The sequence below is a fragment of the Galendromus occidentalis genome, unplaced genomic scaffold (assembly GCF_000255335.2).
Source record: "Galendromus occidentalis unplaced genomic scaffold, Mocc_1.1 scf7180000077530, whole genome shotgun sequence".
NCBI classification, from domain to species: domain Eukaryota; kingdom Metazoa; phylum Arthropoda; class Arachnida; order Mesostigmata; family Phytoseiidae; genus Galendromus; species Galendromus occidentalis.
This window is the reverse complement of record NW_003805518.1, coordinates 909,510-922,168: the sequence shown is the minus strand read 5'-3', so window position 1 is coordinate 922,168 and position 12,659 is coordinate 909,510. Positions and strand designations below refer to the sequence as shown.

The 12,659-nt window shown below is 51.3% G+C and overlaps 3 protein-coding genes across 3 annotated transcripts; 1 reads left to right on the top strand and 2 right to left on the bottom strand.

Moving 5' to 3' along the window:
- The first annotated feature begins 326 nt into the window (after window positions 1-326).
- On the top strand, window positions 327-4,314 carry LOC100902810 (armadillo segment polarity protein). Its single transcript, XM_018641365.1, has 7 exons — window positions 327-372; window positions 503-1,551; window positions 1,667-1,816; window positions 1,894-2,523; window positions 2,632-2,767; window positions 2,874-3,137; window positions 3,852-4,314. The coding sequence occupies exons 1-7, from the start codon at window positions 327-329 to the stop codon at window positions 4,031-4,033; spliced, it is 2,457 nt and encodes an 818-aa protein (XP_018496881.1). The 3' UTR covers window positions 4,034-4,314.
- Window positions 4,315-6,602: 2,288 nt separating this feature from the next.
- Window positions 6,603-9,289, bottom strand: LOC100902663 (CTD nuclear envelope phosphatase 1). Its single transcript, XM_003748284.1, has 6 exons — window positions 9,181-9,289; window positions 8,635-8,969; window positions 8,062-8,133; window positions 7,800-7,955; window positions 7,501-7,696; window positions 6,603-7,420 (listed from the first exon to the last, which is right to left on the bottom strand). The coding sequence occupies exons 2-6, from the start codon at window positions 8,851-8,853 to the stop codon at window positions 7,140-7,142; spliced, it is 924 nt and encodes a 307-aa protein (XP_003748332.1). The 5' UTR covers window positions 8,854-8,969; window positions 9,181-9,289; the 3' UTR covers window positions 6,603-7,139.
- A 486-nt stretch (window positions 9,290-9,775) lies between these two features.
- Window positions 9,776-11,868, bottom strand: LOC100903145 (probable serine carboxypeptidase CPVL). The gene is made up of 4 exons (XM_003748369.1): window positions 11,626-11,868; window positions 11,221-11,548; window positions 10,388-10,725; window positions 9,776-10,276 (listed from the first exon to the last, which is right to left on the bottom strand). The coding sequence occupies exons 1-4, from the start codon at window positions 11,866-11,868 to the stop codon at window positions 9,776-9,778; spliced, it is 1,410 nt and encodes a 469-aa protein (XP_003748417.1).
- Window positions 11,869-12,659: the final 791 nt, after the last annotated feature.

The window sequence follows — 12,659 nt, the reverse complement described above, 5'->3', positions numbered from 1 at the left end:
CTCCAACGATTCGAGCTCCCCCCTGTCACGTTACACGGCTCGAAGTCAGCCGGCTGCGCTTTTTGGCTCAGTTGCCCGGAGCCGGTGGTTTGAAATGAGTCTCAGGTCTGCGATTCTAACCGGCTACCACTTTGTACGACTGGAGCCGAAAAATATGGTCTAAAGTGCCGATGTCTCTCCCCTCGCTCCTTCAGCAGATACCTCGATCTCTCGGAATAGAATGCATTCTGAAGAGATTCTCTACTGAATATTTTGCTGAGCTTACCAACTCCCGGTAATTTCAGAGCGGATACTGCCTCCGGAATCCAACGAAAATCGGAGATTCGATGGCGACCGTGCAACAGGCAGCGCCACGGCGCCAGCAGCATTCCGGTGAGAACGGGCTTCCGAGATACGCGGGATCACATCGAAGTTTCGACTATGCTACATGTAGATGGCACAGAGCAGGTTCGATAATCTCGTGGCCCGTCAGTTTCGCACACTAAAAGAATTTTTCTTTTAGGCTCCCAGCAGCAGCAGACCAATCCGAAAGTCGGCTCTGCAGCTGGTTTGGATCTTTCCCGAGACCAGGAGCTCCTGATGTGGCAGCAGGACTCTTACCTGGCACCGAACCCAGGCACAGATTCTGGAGTGGCGAGTGCGGGACCCGTATCCTGCGTCGGACCACTGGACGATGACATGTTATTCGACTGGGATCACAGTTCGACTGCAGGAAGGAATTTCGGAAGCCACATGAGTGGAGACCAAATCGTGGAGGAGGTCGGCCAACAGCTCAGTCAGACGAGATCGCAGAGGGTTCGAGCGGCGATGTTTCCCGAAACCGTGGATGAGGGTCTCGATATCCCATCGACACAGTACGACCCCAATCAGCCAACCACGGTGCAACGGCTTTCGGAGCCGTCTCAGATGCTACGGCACGCCGTTGTAAATCTGATCAATTATCAGGACGATGCAGACCTAGCAACGCGAGCTATTCCAGAGCTAATAAAACTGCTCAATGACGAGGATCAAGTGGTGGTCGGGCATGCGGCAGTCATGGTTCACCAGCTCTCGAGGAAAGAAGCCTCCCGGCACGCCATCATGAACTCTTCGCAAATGGTGGCGGCTCTCCTGAAGGCCATGACAACCTCGAACGACTTGGAAACCACGCGCAATGCAGCCGGAACGCTCCATAACTTGTCACAACACCAGCAGGGTTTATTGGCCATATTTAAATCTGGAGGCATATCGGCGCTGATCAAAATGCTCTCATCACCGGTGGAAAGTGTGCTGTTTTACGCAATCACTACTCTCCACAACTTATTGATGCACCAGGACGGCTCGAAGATGGCGGTCCGACTCGCTGGAGGGTTACAGAAAATGGTCTCCCTGCTGCAGAGAAATAACGTCAAGTTTCTGGCGATTGTCACCGACTGCTTGCAGATTTTGGCTTATGGTAATCAGGAGTCAAAACTGGTTATTCTCGCATCGGGGGGACCCGCGGAGCTGGTTCGAATCCTGCGAATATATTCGTACGAAAAACTTCTGTTGGCCACCACAAGAGTTCTCAAGGTAAACACGAAATTCGAGAAGTGGGGATATTCGACAGAAATCCAGATGATGATCCGATTACAGGATATTTGAACACGAATTATCTAGAAAATCAATGAGCTGCCTCCCACCTTAGGTGCTATCCGTGTGCTGCTCGAACAAACCAGCTATCGTTGAAGCTGGCGGTGTGCAGGCACTGGCTCAGCATCTGAACAACTCGTCTGAGCGTTTGGTCCTCAATTGCCTGTGGACGCTCCGGAATCTGTCCGATGCTGCCACGCGTCAGGTACGTCCGTGACTATAGCCGTCTTCCGTGGGTTTCCGTGCGCATGTCATGACTAATGAGGTTTGACGGATTTGCAGGACAATCTCGAGGAACTTCTCCGGAACCTCGTTTCGCTGCTCTCATCTCAGGACATGAACGTGGTCACATGCGCTGCCGGCATCCTGTCGAACCTGACTTGCAACAACCAGCGGAACAAATCCATCGTCTGTCGGGTCGGCGGCTGCGAAGCGCTTGTGACCACGGTGATCCAAGCGGGCGACCGCGAAGAAGTCACCGAACCTGCGGTCTGCGCTCTTCGGCATCTCACCTCTCGCCATTCGGAGTCTGAAGTTGCGCAACAAGCGATTCGCAGAACGTACGGCCTACAAGTTATCGTCAAACTCCTCCATCCGCCGTCAAGATGGCCGCTAATCAAAGCAGTCATTGGACTGTTGCGGAACCTGGCGCTTCATCCCGATAATCACGCCCCGCTTCGAGACCACGGGGCTATCCAGAGGTTCGCGCAGATTCTCCACGACGCTTTCGGAGACATGACGGCAAACAGAGCGAACGGGGGTTGCGGTCCCGTTATCGACGGCGTTGCGATGGAAGAAATAGTGGAAGGCACCGTCGGAGCCTTACACATTCTCTCGAAAGAGGCTCATAATCGCGCTCTGATTCGATCATTGAACGTAATTCCGGTTTTCGTCCAACTTCTCTACTCGGAGGTAAGACCGTCATTGTGAGAGAAGCCTCTAGTTAAGCATCCAGATCCCAGCATCCGACTTTTCGATCCGGAGTGCGGCGAGGATTTCGAAAGGTTTTTCTGTCTTCAGGTCGAGAATCTACAACGAGTTGCAGCAGGCGTCCTCTGCGAGCTGGCCGGTGACCGCGAAGGAGCCGACCAAATCGAAGCAGACGGGGCAACGGGACCTCTGACAGAACTTTTGAGATCTGGGAATGAGGCGGTCGGTGAGTGAGCGAGACTTTTTTTCGCGGAGAATGTGAGACGAGAACGGGGGGCATGCGAGAGGGTGCTGAGATTCATTCCTCTTCCTCAATGACCCCATCCTTTCAGCTACATATGCCGCGGCAGTGCTATTTCGTATGTCCGACGATAAATCGCAAGACTACAAGAAACGACTGTCTATGGAGCTCAATGCCGGCCTGACGCGACCAGGGGACCGTGCGACGCCGCAGTCTGGCCACGGGGACCAGATGGATCTCGGCTTTGATGCCGACCTCTACAATACGGCAATGTACCCCGTTCCGCCTCAAGGGGCTCCTGGAGGTCCTCGGCCTCTCCCAAGCCACAACAACAACAACAATTACGCGACCCACGGTGAGCTATTCGTCCTCAACATCTGAGCTAGAAATGCGGCGGAGGCATGATTAGTGGATAAATCGACTCGGACTGAGTTTTGGAGGCCGGGGCTTGCGGAATCGAAGGGTCTAACTTTCTCCTAACAAGCCTATGATCTCCTTCGCCCGCCCGCCCGCCTCTCAGTGTTCGATCAAAATGTCCTCTGCTTCTAAGCAGGGAGTCGAGGAGTCTGCCCGAGTTGATACAGAAATAGAAAAACTCGTTCCGCGAAACTCCGGGCGGGAATTTCAAATTCCATTCCTTCCCATTGAACAAAGCTCTGCCCGATCTCGAGACACATGCTTGTGTTCAATAAATGACCAAAATTTCGCGGAAGCTGACCGAATTCCGGAGACTCTCCCGAAAATTTTACATATATGTATTTGAATGGAAACTCTAATCTTCTGACCGCTGCTCGGAGGGATCTGGCATTGAGTCGAGGCTGATTCGGATTTGAGGCCCTGCCTGTGAGTTCACCTTTACTTCGCGTAGTGATTGAGAGATGACGCAGTCATCGATCGTAGTTTGAAGTGCTCTTCGCGAGCCCGAATCCCAACTTAGAATTTCAGTCTCCCGCCTCCCGAGTTTCCATATCAAGTTATCCCGCCCCTTCCACACGGAGAATCGTGCCGTTTCTTCACACCGCCCGCAGCATATTCTTTCATGCTTTCTGAAGGCTATCGTTCTCTGCAGGTACTGGACAGGAAGTAAAACTCGACATCGCTCAAAGCGGAACTCTCAGCCCGGTCGCGAACTACAGCAATTCGATGCATGCTGACGCGATGGAAGCCGAATCCGATTACGATAACCCTTTGTCTGCGGTGAACATGAATACTGATACCATGAATCCGGATTGGTACACCAGTGATTTGTAGATATTCCATTCCATGCAGGAGAGATCAACGAATGACAAATCCTTCTAAAGAACGAGATGACTGCGATACTTGAGATAAGAAATGTTCAGACAAGAATGACTCGGGATCGTTTGATTGCAATGATTAATTTATTCAGTGACAAGACTACGTACATAAAGAAGGCTCGAGTTGCAGTATTGTGCTCAAGCGGTTCCTATCCTGCATTTAACGAGCCGTGGAGACAATCCCACCCCTTATGACATGACTCATATATAAATTTGTACCTCAAATAAAACGCCATCGATCTGCATTGTACTATGAGCGCGCTAAATCATCTAAGTCCGCCCCTCCGAGGGTCGGCTCCCATTAGATGCCGAGGATATCCCGAGATTCCGCCCTGGCGGATGAGAACCGGCCAGCGACCTCAATCGACGATCTCGTCGTGGAACGTAAGCGTACCGGAAAGTGTCAAGGTTCCTACATTGATCGCCTGAATTCTCACGCGTAACTTATCCACGTGATTGAGCTCATAAACCACCCTGACATCCGGGTCGCTGTTGCTGAGCCCCGCGATTCGTTCTATCGGTACGGAGTCAGCATCGGAGACAGACAGTCAAGGCTAGATCAGCTTCGGAAGAGTTTTTTTCGATGAACCGATCTATGGCGTAATAAAAGTCATACGGATGGCGTGAGCTGCGGCCGGCAATAGTTTCCCTGTGGGAGGATATCAGAGATTCTTCTCATCGTCAGAAACTTGATGTAGCAAAACCGTTACGAGGAGCTATTGTCTCTTCTCCGCGATGAATCGATATATTTGAACGAACCTGCGGGGGACTCGCGCGTGAGATTGAAATCTCCGTTTGAATACTCTCCTAAAACAGTGGCGAAGTGCCGCAGTGCTTCGATTAGATCCGACGCAGCTTGATCGAACGTTCTCGCGCTGGCGCTCGCACCGTCTCTGAACGGAACCTCAGGTGCCACTGGTTGATCGGAGATCGGAGTACTGAACTTTTGGACCAGAGTATGTCGGCGGAACTTCAGCTCCAGGCTTGCATCGAGCCGGTGAGGACCGGCGTTCAAATCGAAGAGCTCTAGCAAAGATAAGGATCCCGCCCGGCCTCGCGGCCACGAGAGGATCGGTCAATACAGAAAGTTGTTCTGGAATGCGTGGAATCCGATTCTTCGTCAATGAGCTCGGCCAGATTGTGGGGAGGGGAGCTTCCAGCATTCTCAGACTCGCCGGAGCCGGGGAGAAGTAGAAAAACAAATCGGACCTAGGTAGTTTTTGCATTCAGCGTCATATACTCTGGGTAGCCGGGAACGTTGAATCCTCCAGGCTCTCGAACCCGGTTCCCGCGTTTTGCGCCGTGGATCAGTGGTTCCAGGAACACAGGGTCGGGGGAAGGACAACACAACAGTAAACTTAAGGGCATTCTCTCAACTTGAGACGTGAGATTGGCCTCGCTGAGCGATGAGGCAAGGCGAAACGATCAAATCTCGCCCGCACTGACCATGAGCAACCAGGAACATGGAGAAGCCCCGCTGAAACATCTGGTCTTCCAGGACCGATATTCGCGTCTGGATCGCTGGATCGTTGAGTCCCGAGGCGAGAATGAGGGGTTCGCACATGAGAATAAGCCAGTCTACTTGGAGCTGATCACTGCTTGGAGCCAAGCTTGTCCAATAGTGAGAGGCTGCTTCCTCTATGTGACGGATCGAATAGTCGGCTTTTTCCGCTGGCATTCCCTCAATGTCAGCCACGCAAAGCTTATATCGTATGCAAAGACTGCGGATCGATGCGCTTTGGTCTCTTCGTGCGCCCCTGTGGTCCTTTTCCCTGGTGGGAAAGATTCCCCGAGTCATTGTGGCTGTTCCGTAGGGAATCCTATCGTGCACAGACAAGTCCGAGATGAAGCGATTTCTGAACACCGTTGCTTACAGGAAAACGAAGATTACGCTAGATTCGCTTGAGGATTATCCCAGGTCTGTGAGCGCTCCAGTCTTGCCCGAAGAAGCTCGTCGATTCACATCCTCGACGATGGAGACATCTCTCGTGTTGCGACTCGGGCTTCCGCAATCGTCTTCCGTGACGATTACACCCCGGAGTCCAATAATGATCGTATAGTATTCCCTGGCACGCGTTGTGCGATTAGAGACACTTTCTGGTGGTCATTCTCATGCGAAGCTGGAGAAGAGGCAGTCGAAATGCCAAACGCGTCAGTCTTCGAAATCGATTCTGTGGTCAAGGGAGACGACGCGCTCGTCATCTATCCCCGCGGAGCGGAAATTGAAAAAGGAGACCTTTGGTTAAGTACGGCTAGTTTCGCATCTTGAGGGTGAGAGAAGTTGCATATATTCGGCAATATTTAGATCCTCTCTGGAATTGGATCTGCCCGCAGCCGGGAGAGATGCTGCTCCCGCTCGTCGATTCAGAATTCCACGATCTGATGGACTCGGGCTACCGACACAGTCAAATTCATTCGTGCCAGCCGTTTACGATGAAGAGCTCGCATTCATCGGCTCTCAAAGACTATCCACTTCCGAATATCGGATATCGGCGCTCAGATGGGGACGAAGGAGGACTACCAGGTTTCATATCGTTTACTCTCAAGATATCTCCATTTATTTCAAGTTCCTATATTCGTCATCTGTTTCTTATTTAAGGTCAGGTTCTGTCATCCGTTTTTTTGTACGGAGGTCAAGTTGGTGGTCAATTTTCTGTCTACTACCTAGTGCGTATCCCTAATACATTCCGAGCTGCCGCTGAAGTCATTTGGTAATCACAAAAAACTCACAAAGTCTAGCTTAAAAGTAATTCTAAACGGCGCTTGTCGGTTGCGGGATGCATCAGCTAGGGTTGCTCTGAATGATGTTTGTTGCACAAAAGCGCCTTCCGAACAAAAGTTCGTCGCTACCCCAATTCAATCATGACCGCTCGCAAGGATCCTCCCAGGATCTTCAGCCGAGCCTAGGGTCACCTCGATGATTTCGTCCGAACGTGCGGCCGCCTCCGAGGATGTAAATCATCTCTCAGTTTTCCGAGGCACATACACAAATCCGAAATGGAGAGGCAAGAAGACTGGAGAGACGACCCAATGTGATTAGAGTACGCTGCTGTTCCCGAAATTCAGTCTTCTACTTCTTCGTCGTATTCTTCCAAGGCTCTGTCCTGATCTGGGCAAAAATGGATTCTCTTCCACTGGTTTCGGTATCGTCTGAGCATTGGACGAACGTCGTTTTTGCCTTTCAAAATCTTCAACAATTTCAGAATAGATAAGAGCGCTTTGTCGTTGTTGTCACCGACGAAAGAACGGATCGGAAGCGCGTTCGAAGGTTGCATCATGTACGCCCCGGGGAAGTTATCCACGAAGACAACCTTGCTCATCGGTCGCCCGAGAGCCTCGAGATCTGTCAAGTTGGAGAAGCTTTCCGTAGATTGAAATTCTTCGTGGCTTGAAATCAAGATCGGGTAGAAAAGCGAAACCAACCTTTCACGTAGACCCCTTGATAGAAAGAGCAATGTCCGCGGTAGAGTCGATAGCTGAAATATTTCCTATGCGGATCCAATCCATCGAGGATACTGTCCGCGTACGACGGGAGCGCCGCGGTGTACACCACGATCTCATACCATCTTGATGTCGTTCTCAAAAACGATCTGACGTTCGGACGCATGATGGCGCACAGCTATCAAGGGAAAGTCATCTCGGTCATCTTTGGTCGGGACGGAAGGAGCGGGAGTAAGAGAGAGACCCACCGTTTCCGTCGAACCTAGTATTGAGATATTTACTTGTTCTACGTCATGGGCTCCCGGTGGACATTCGAATGTTGTGTGTATGAGGGTCTCGTCGAGGTCGAGAACTAGCGTTGGTCTATCGTCACCCTCAGCCTTCGGAGGTAAGAGTGCTCTTCTCAATGGGAAAAGTTGTCGGAACAGTAACCGATCCTGTGGGAGAATAGCTCATGATTGCTGATGGCTTTCGAGACTTTGAGGACTCCCCAACATCGGGATATCTATTTCGCGAATATTGGGCGCAGTAAATGATGCTTACGGATGGTGAAAGGACGAATCTGTCCGGGTTCTCGTCGAAACAGACTTGCGTCGCTTCGATGGGAGTTTGGAGCTGAGGATATAATGAACGTCAACGTTTACCTTGCAGAACTCGCTCACAACACAGGGTCGTAAGAATCTGGTTTCCATTCGAATTGATTGGGTTCATGAGGGGAATTCACCAAAGTGGCCATTCTTTACTGTTCCTGATATCAGTCAAAATTTTGATGGTATTCTCTAATCGATTTGGAAGAGTTTCGTTATCGGAATGGTGTCGACAGAGATTCTTAGATCAGATAGGTCCTATGAGATTTTTGGGAGTACGATTCCTCGTCGGCAGGCAGTCGAATGGTTTGGAGATCCGAGAGCCTCGCTGGCGTGCCCGATTAGGAATCAGGGACGGGAGGCGTGTATGCCGGGCCACTCCAAGAGCCGAGACGTCGTCGATGGCGACGCCACCGAAAAGGAGGAATCTCTTGCCCGACCAGTCCGGCTTTTCCCCCCATCTACCTAGACAATCGCGTTCCGGAACGCGTGACGGAACGATTCACGGCTCATGAAATCTTGTACTCACTTCTGGACGTTGCGCGCTCGTGATTCGAATGCTGTGTAGCTCGACTGAGAGATGGGAGTGGAGCCGCATTGGTTGAGTACCGATGACGAGGAAACCGTCATCATTATAGCTAGCGTGGCCCCAGGGCTGACGCCAATCGACCCCGATGGGTTCGTAATCACGGATCGGGTACATCAGGTATGGACGTGGCGGATAATCAAAATTGTGGCACCACGGCATGGTCTTTCTGTTCCTGTAGCAATCGAGTACGATTCGCGGTCTCCGATATGGGGTGTGTTGAAATCGCGGAGTTCTTTCTCAAATGTACGCGATCCTCATGAGAGATGCAGCCTTTGCTGGGAAAATGTTCAAAAACATGCAGCTTAGCCATGGAATTCCCAGATCCGTGTATCGACACGAGCCCGTTGAAAACCTCCGGAATTTCGCGGTTCTCGAATCGCAAGTTCTTGAGAGGCTCTACGAAGAGCCTGTGTGGGAGCCCAGGTCCGCATCGTCTCCATCATGAATCTCATTTCTCACTAGCCTTTCATGATGGAATCCACTCACCTACAGGCATTGAAGTGTGAACCGCTGCACGGTGGGCTCTCGAATGACTCGTTCGAGGTGCATGTCTTGGCGTTCGGTGCGACGTCCGCCGTCCGGCACTCGTGATCAACGTCGAGGCGTGCACATCAAAGGCAGAGCCTGAAGTCGGAATCGCTTGTTGCTCTATCAATCTTGAGTCAGCTGTATCCGGGAGGTGCAAACGTTCCTCCGGAAAAAATCATGCTCCCTCAGCAGCTATCTCGGCATGAGATTGTCTCCGCTTGTCGTTCATAACTAAGAGGGATTCTTCCTCGCAGCTCGTGAGAGTACCAGCTTTCAAAGGAGCACGGATTGACTCGTGGAAATATGCACCATGAGTCGATCCGTGATCCACTGAAGGCTGATCTTACACGTTCCGGGAGAAACTCTTTTGTGCAGGGGGAATTTCCCCGTTCGTACTCGTAGAGCTGATTCCGGACGCGAGGGGAGTCTTTCATTCGAGAAATCTCTGCTCTTTATTGAGTCTCTCCTAAGTGATACCCAGATACATGTCCGAAGCATACGCTGCTTTGCTAGACTGATATTTTCCAGATCGAGTTGGTCGATGGAGAACGAATCATTGTTTCGCCCTCGTAGGACTTGTGCGGATCATTCTCGAAGATCGACCGAAGGCTTTATTATTTATGAAGCGGTCCATCATGTCGTAGGCTTGACGGGGAGCATCAAAGGGCACGAAGTGGCCGGCGTTCCGCACGAGAACTTCTGTCAAGACACCGAACTGCCTCACATACCCTACTGGCTCACCCGTCGTCTCATTTCGCCATATGAGTCGTCTGGCTTCTGAAAATGCCTGCGCCCCACCCCATCCTATCGAGTTCACGAAGGACCTCGACAACGGATATGGGACAATGATATCGAACTGTCCACTGTATATGAGAACCTTGAGACGCCTTTCCAAGGCCTCCTCGATCCATGGTTTCACGGATTTCATCATTTCGCCCTTCAGGCTCTGTCGTACCGTGAGTCCGTCATTGAAGCTTGCATTACCCACATGGAGCGCTTGCCGGGTTCCGTTCAGTTTGAGGAAGCCCTTGAAGTAATTGTAGGCCTCCGGTTCCTGATTGGGGATTAAATCTTTGAGACGAATGACTCGAGATGCACAAGGAAAGCTACACCACTATGCGGAGCATTTGGACATCTTTTCGTGATAGATTTTTCCGGATGATACCTTCGCCTGGAGAGCGTTGAACTTCAACGAGAATCCACTCTTCCTCTGAAAGTAGGACTTCGTTCTGTTGACTCTGTTGCCATTGATGAGCTCGCTGAAAACTTCGAAGGCTTTGACATAGTCGTTCTCTTTCAAGGATTCGAGAACGATTCGCTCCTGTCGCTTGAAATACTTGGCTTGAATTTCGCTTATCAGTCCGAGATTGAGTAGAAAGTCCGCGTAGCTCATCATGGTTGGGGGATCACACAGACTGCTACCGATGATGATCCCTTGGAGGTTCATCTTGGCGGTGAGGTTGTTCCGGAGAATTTCATGAGCGAGTGCAGGTACGAATTTTCCTAGAAGAGACGATTCCCTTAGTCCAACGATCGGATCATTAGTTACAGGAGGCGGAAAACAATGAGCTTCAAGTGAGCGGGCTGGCCTGCAGCTCTTCGAACCAGGTAGTCCGAAAGCGCCCGAGCCGTCCTTGCTCACTCAAGAAGCGCGAGAAAAGCCTCCAGCGATCTGTGACATTGGTTCGTAGCTTCCAATAGAGCTAATGTGGGATTTCATGCCTTAATTCTTCCACGCTAGGCGGAACTGCATATTTTTGTGTCACCTCCGAAAGCGGAGCCGTTTCCGAGTCGTTCCGTACTCACACCATCGAAGCACAAAAGATGCTCTGCGTGTGAAAGGAATTCTGCTCACAATGGGATCGAATCCCATCTAAGTGACGCCCCGCAGAGCTCATGCGAACTAAAGTCTCAGCTTCAACTTCATTTCACAAACCGAGAGACGGTCGACCGTGAACGGAGACGTGGAATTCACGGTTTCCCGACAACTCCACTGACCTGCGAATGATTCCCCGGCGACGTAAAAGTCGTTCTCTCCATATTCATCGAAAAGCGTGAAGAACTGCTGAAGTCCAATGAAGAGATCTCTTCCAACGTCAGAGAAGTTTCTAGCATGCCCGTCGGGCGAAACGTACGAAAATCCGGCGCCCACAGGATTGTCGATGTATAACATGTTGAATGATTTCGCCCATGTGGAGGCGCGCGGTTGAAGCGACAAGTTCTTCGTTACCTCATAAGGGCCATGCTCGACGAAAAGGCCGAACAAAGACGAAGACCCTGGACTGCCCTGCAGCCACAGGACCACCGGGGCCGTCGGTGAGGTATTCTGTGGATTTTGATATTTAATCAATAATATTTTTTCTTCAATTTTCTCGATCTCTCATCTACGATGGGAGCACTCACCATCGCCGGGATGAACCAGAAGAACAAGTTCGCGTTCGTTGTTTCGTTCACAGTCAAATATCCAGAATAAGTTTCAGGATTGTCACAGCCATCGAGACTTCCGACGAGACTGAGATTCCTCGCTCGCAGCAATTCGTTCCGAGAAATCAGCGGCGTCAAGAGAAGGGGAGACTGTTCGGCGCTCGAAGCAATCCATATGAGAGGCAAAAGCGTGAAGATAGCGACCCTACGGCACGGTGACATCCTCGAAGTGGATGTCGATGCAAATTCGATCTGCTCGAGAATCATCGAGGGAACTAGGCGCTCGCAAGACTGTATTGGGTCGGAGAGAGTCGGAGAGGGAGGACGGCTTTTTGAGAGACAGCAGAGAAACCAGATAGTGAGTGGAATCCGCGGAAGCACGTGGAGCCCTCCACACGTAACGGACGAAGAGTGGACGCGTCCGATTCTACAACGATCCTATCTATTTCAGAGCAGTTTGCTTGATGGGGCGAGGTCCGGTCACCAAGAATATCGTTCTGCGCGGATGGGCGAAGATCGGCGGAAGATTCTCCCACCGGGACATGGAGAACCTTCACCAAGGACGTGGCAAGGCTAGCTCCGGGAGAGGAGAATACTATCGCGTTCGTGTTCCGCCGTTATCAAGCGGATTCGGATACAACTTTCTTCGATTGAGATTCTGGCTTTCTATGTCTCGCCTTATCGGTCGAAACGAAGCATCGACCTTGACCGGGCGTATTCTGAAGTTGCTCTATGACGACCATTGCTCCAATCGGAGGGCTCGAGCAATTTATGAGGCGATCGGTCCCGTGAGCGCGGACCTGAGAGCTTAAACCTCCTCTTTCTCTAGGAGAAACCTATCGAGCTGGTTCTCAGAAGCGTCCAGAGGAACACGACAATCTCTCACCGCTTGCTCCAATCTGAGGATAATCGAGGGGTATCAGTCATTCATAGCTTCATTCTAGGCCATAGGGAAGAGCGTCGAGCCTGGACCGTCGGCATCTGGCAGTGATCTGAGGACCGCTGCGGCATTG

What these genes read in the sequence shown, in the direction of transcription:
- LOC100902810 (XM_018641365.1), top strand. Translation starts at nt 327, where the DNA reads ATGGCGACCGTGCAACAGGCAGCGCCACGGCGCCAGCAGCATTCCG. An exon ending in CCGATGCTGCCACGCGTCAG is followed by an intron (nt 1,817 to 1,893) that starts GTACGTCCGTGA and finishes ACGGATTTGCAG; the next exon opens with GACAATCTCGAGGAACTTCT. An exon ending in TCCAACTTCTCTACTCGGAG is followed by an intron (nt 2,524 to 2,631) that starts GTAAGACCGTCA and finishes TTCTGTCTTCAG; the next exon opens with GTCGAGAATCTACAACGAGT.
- LOC100902663 (XM_003748284.1), bottom strand. Translation starts at nt 8,853, where the DNA reads ATGCCGTGGTGCCACAATTTTGATTATCCGCCACGTCCATACCTGATG. An exon ending in GATTCGTCCTTTCACCATCC is followed by an intron (nt 7,956 to 8,061) that starts GTAAGCATCATT and finishes ATTCTCCCACAG; the next exon opens with GATCGGTTACTGTTCCGACA. An exon ending in GAGCCCATGACGTAGAACAA is followed by an intron (nt 7,697 to 7,799) that starts GTAAATATCTCA and finishes TTCCCTTGATAG; the next exon opens with CTGTGCGCCATCATGCGTCC.
- LOC100903145 (XM_003748369.1), bottom strand. Translation starts at nt 11,868, where the DNA reads ATGTCACCGTGCCGTAGGGTCGCTATCTTCACGCTTTTGCCTCTCATA. An exon ending in TCTGGTTCATCCCGGCGATG is followed by an intron (nt 11,549 to 11,625) that starts GTGAGTGCTCCC and finishes CAAAATCCACAG; the next exon opens with AATACCTCACCGACGGCCCC. An exon ending in TCAACGCTCTCCAGGCGAAG is followed by an intron (nt 10,277 to 10,387) that starts GTATCATCCGGA and finishes ATCCCCAATCAG; the next exon opens with GAACCGGAGGCCTACAATTA.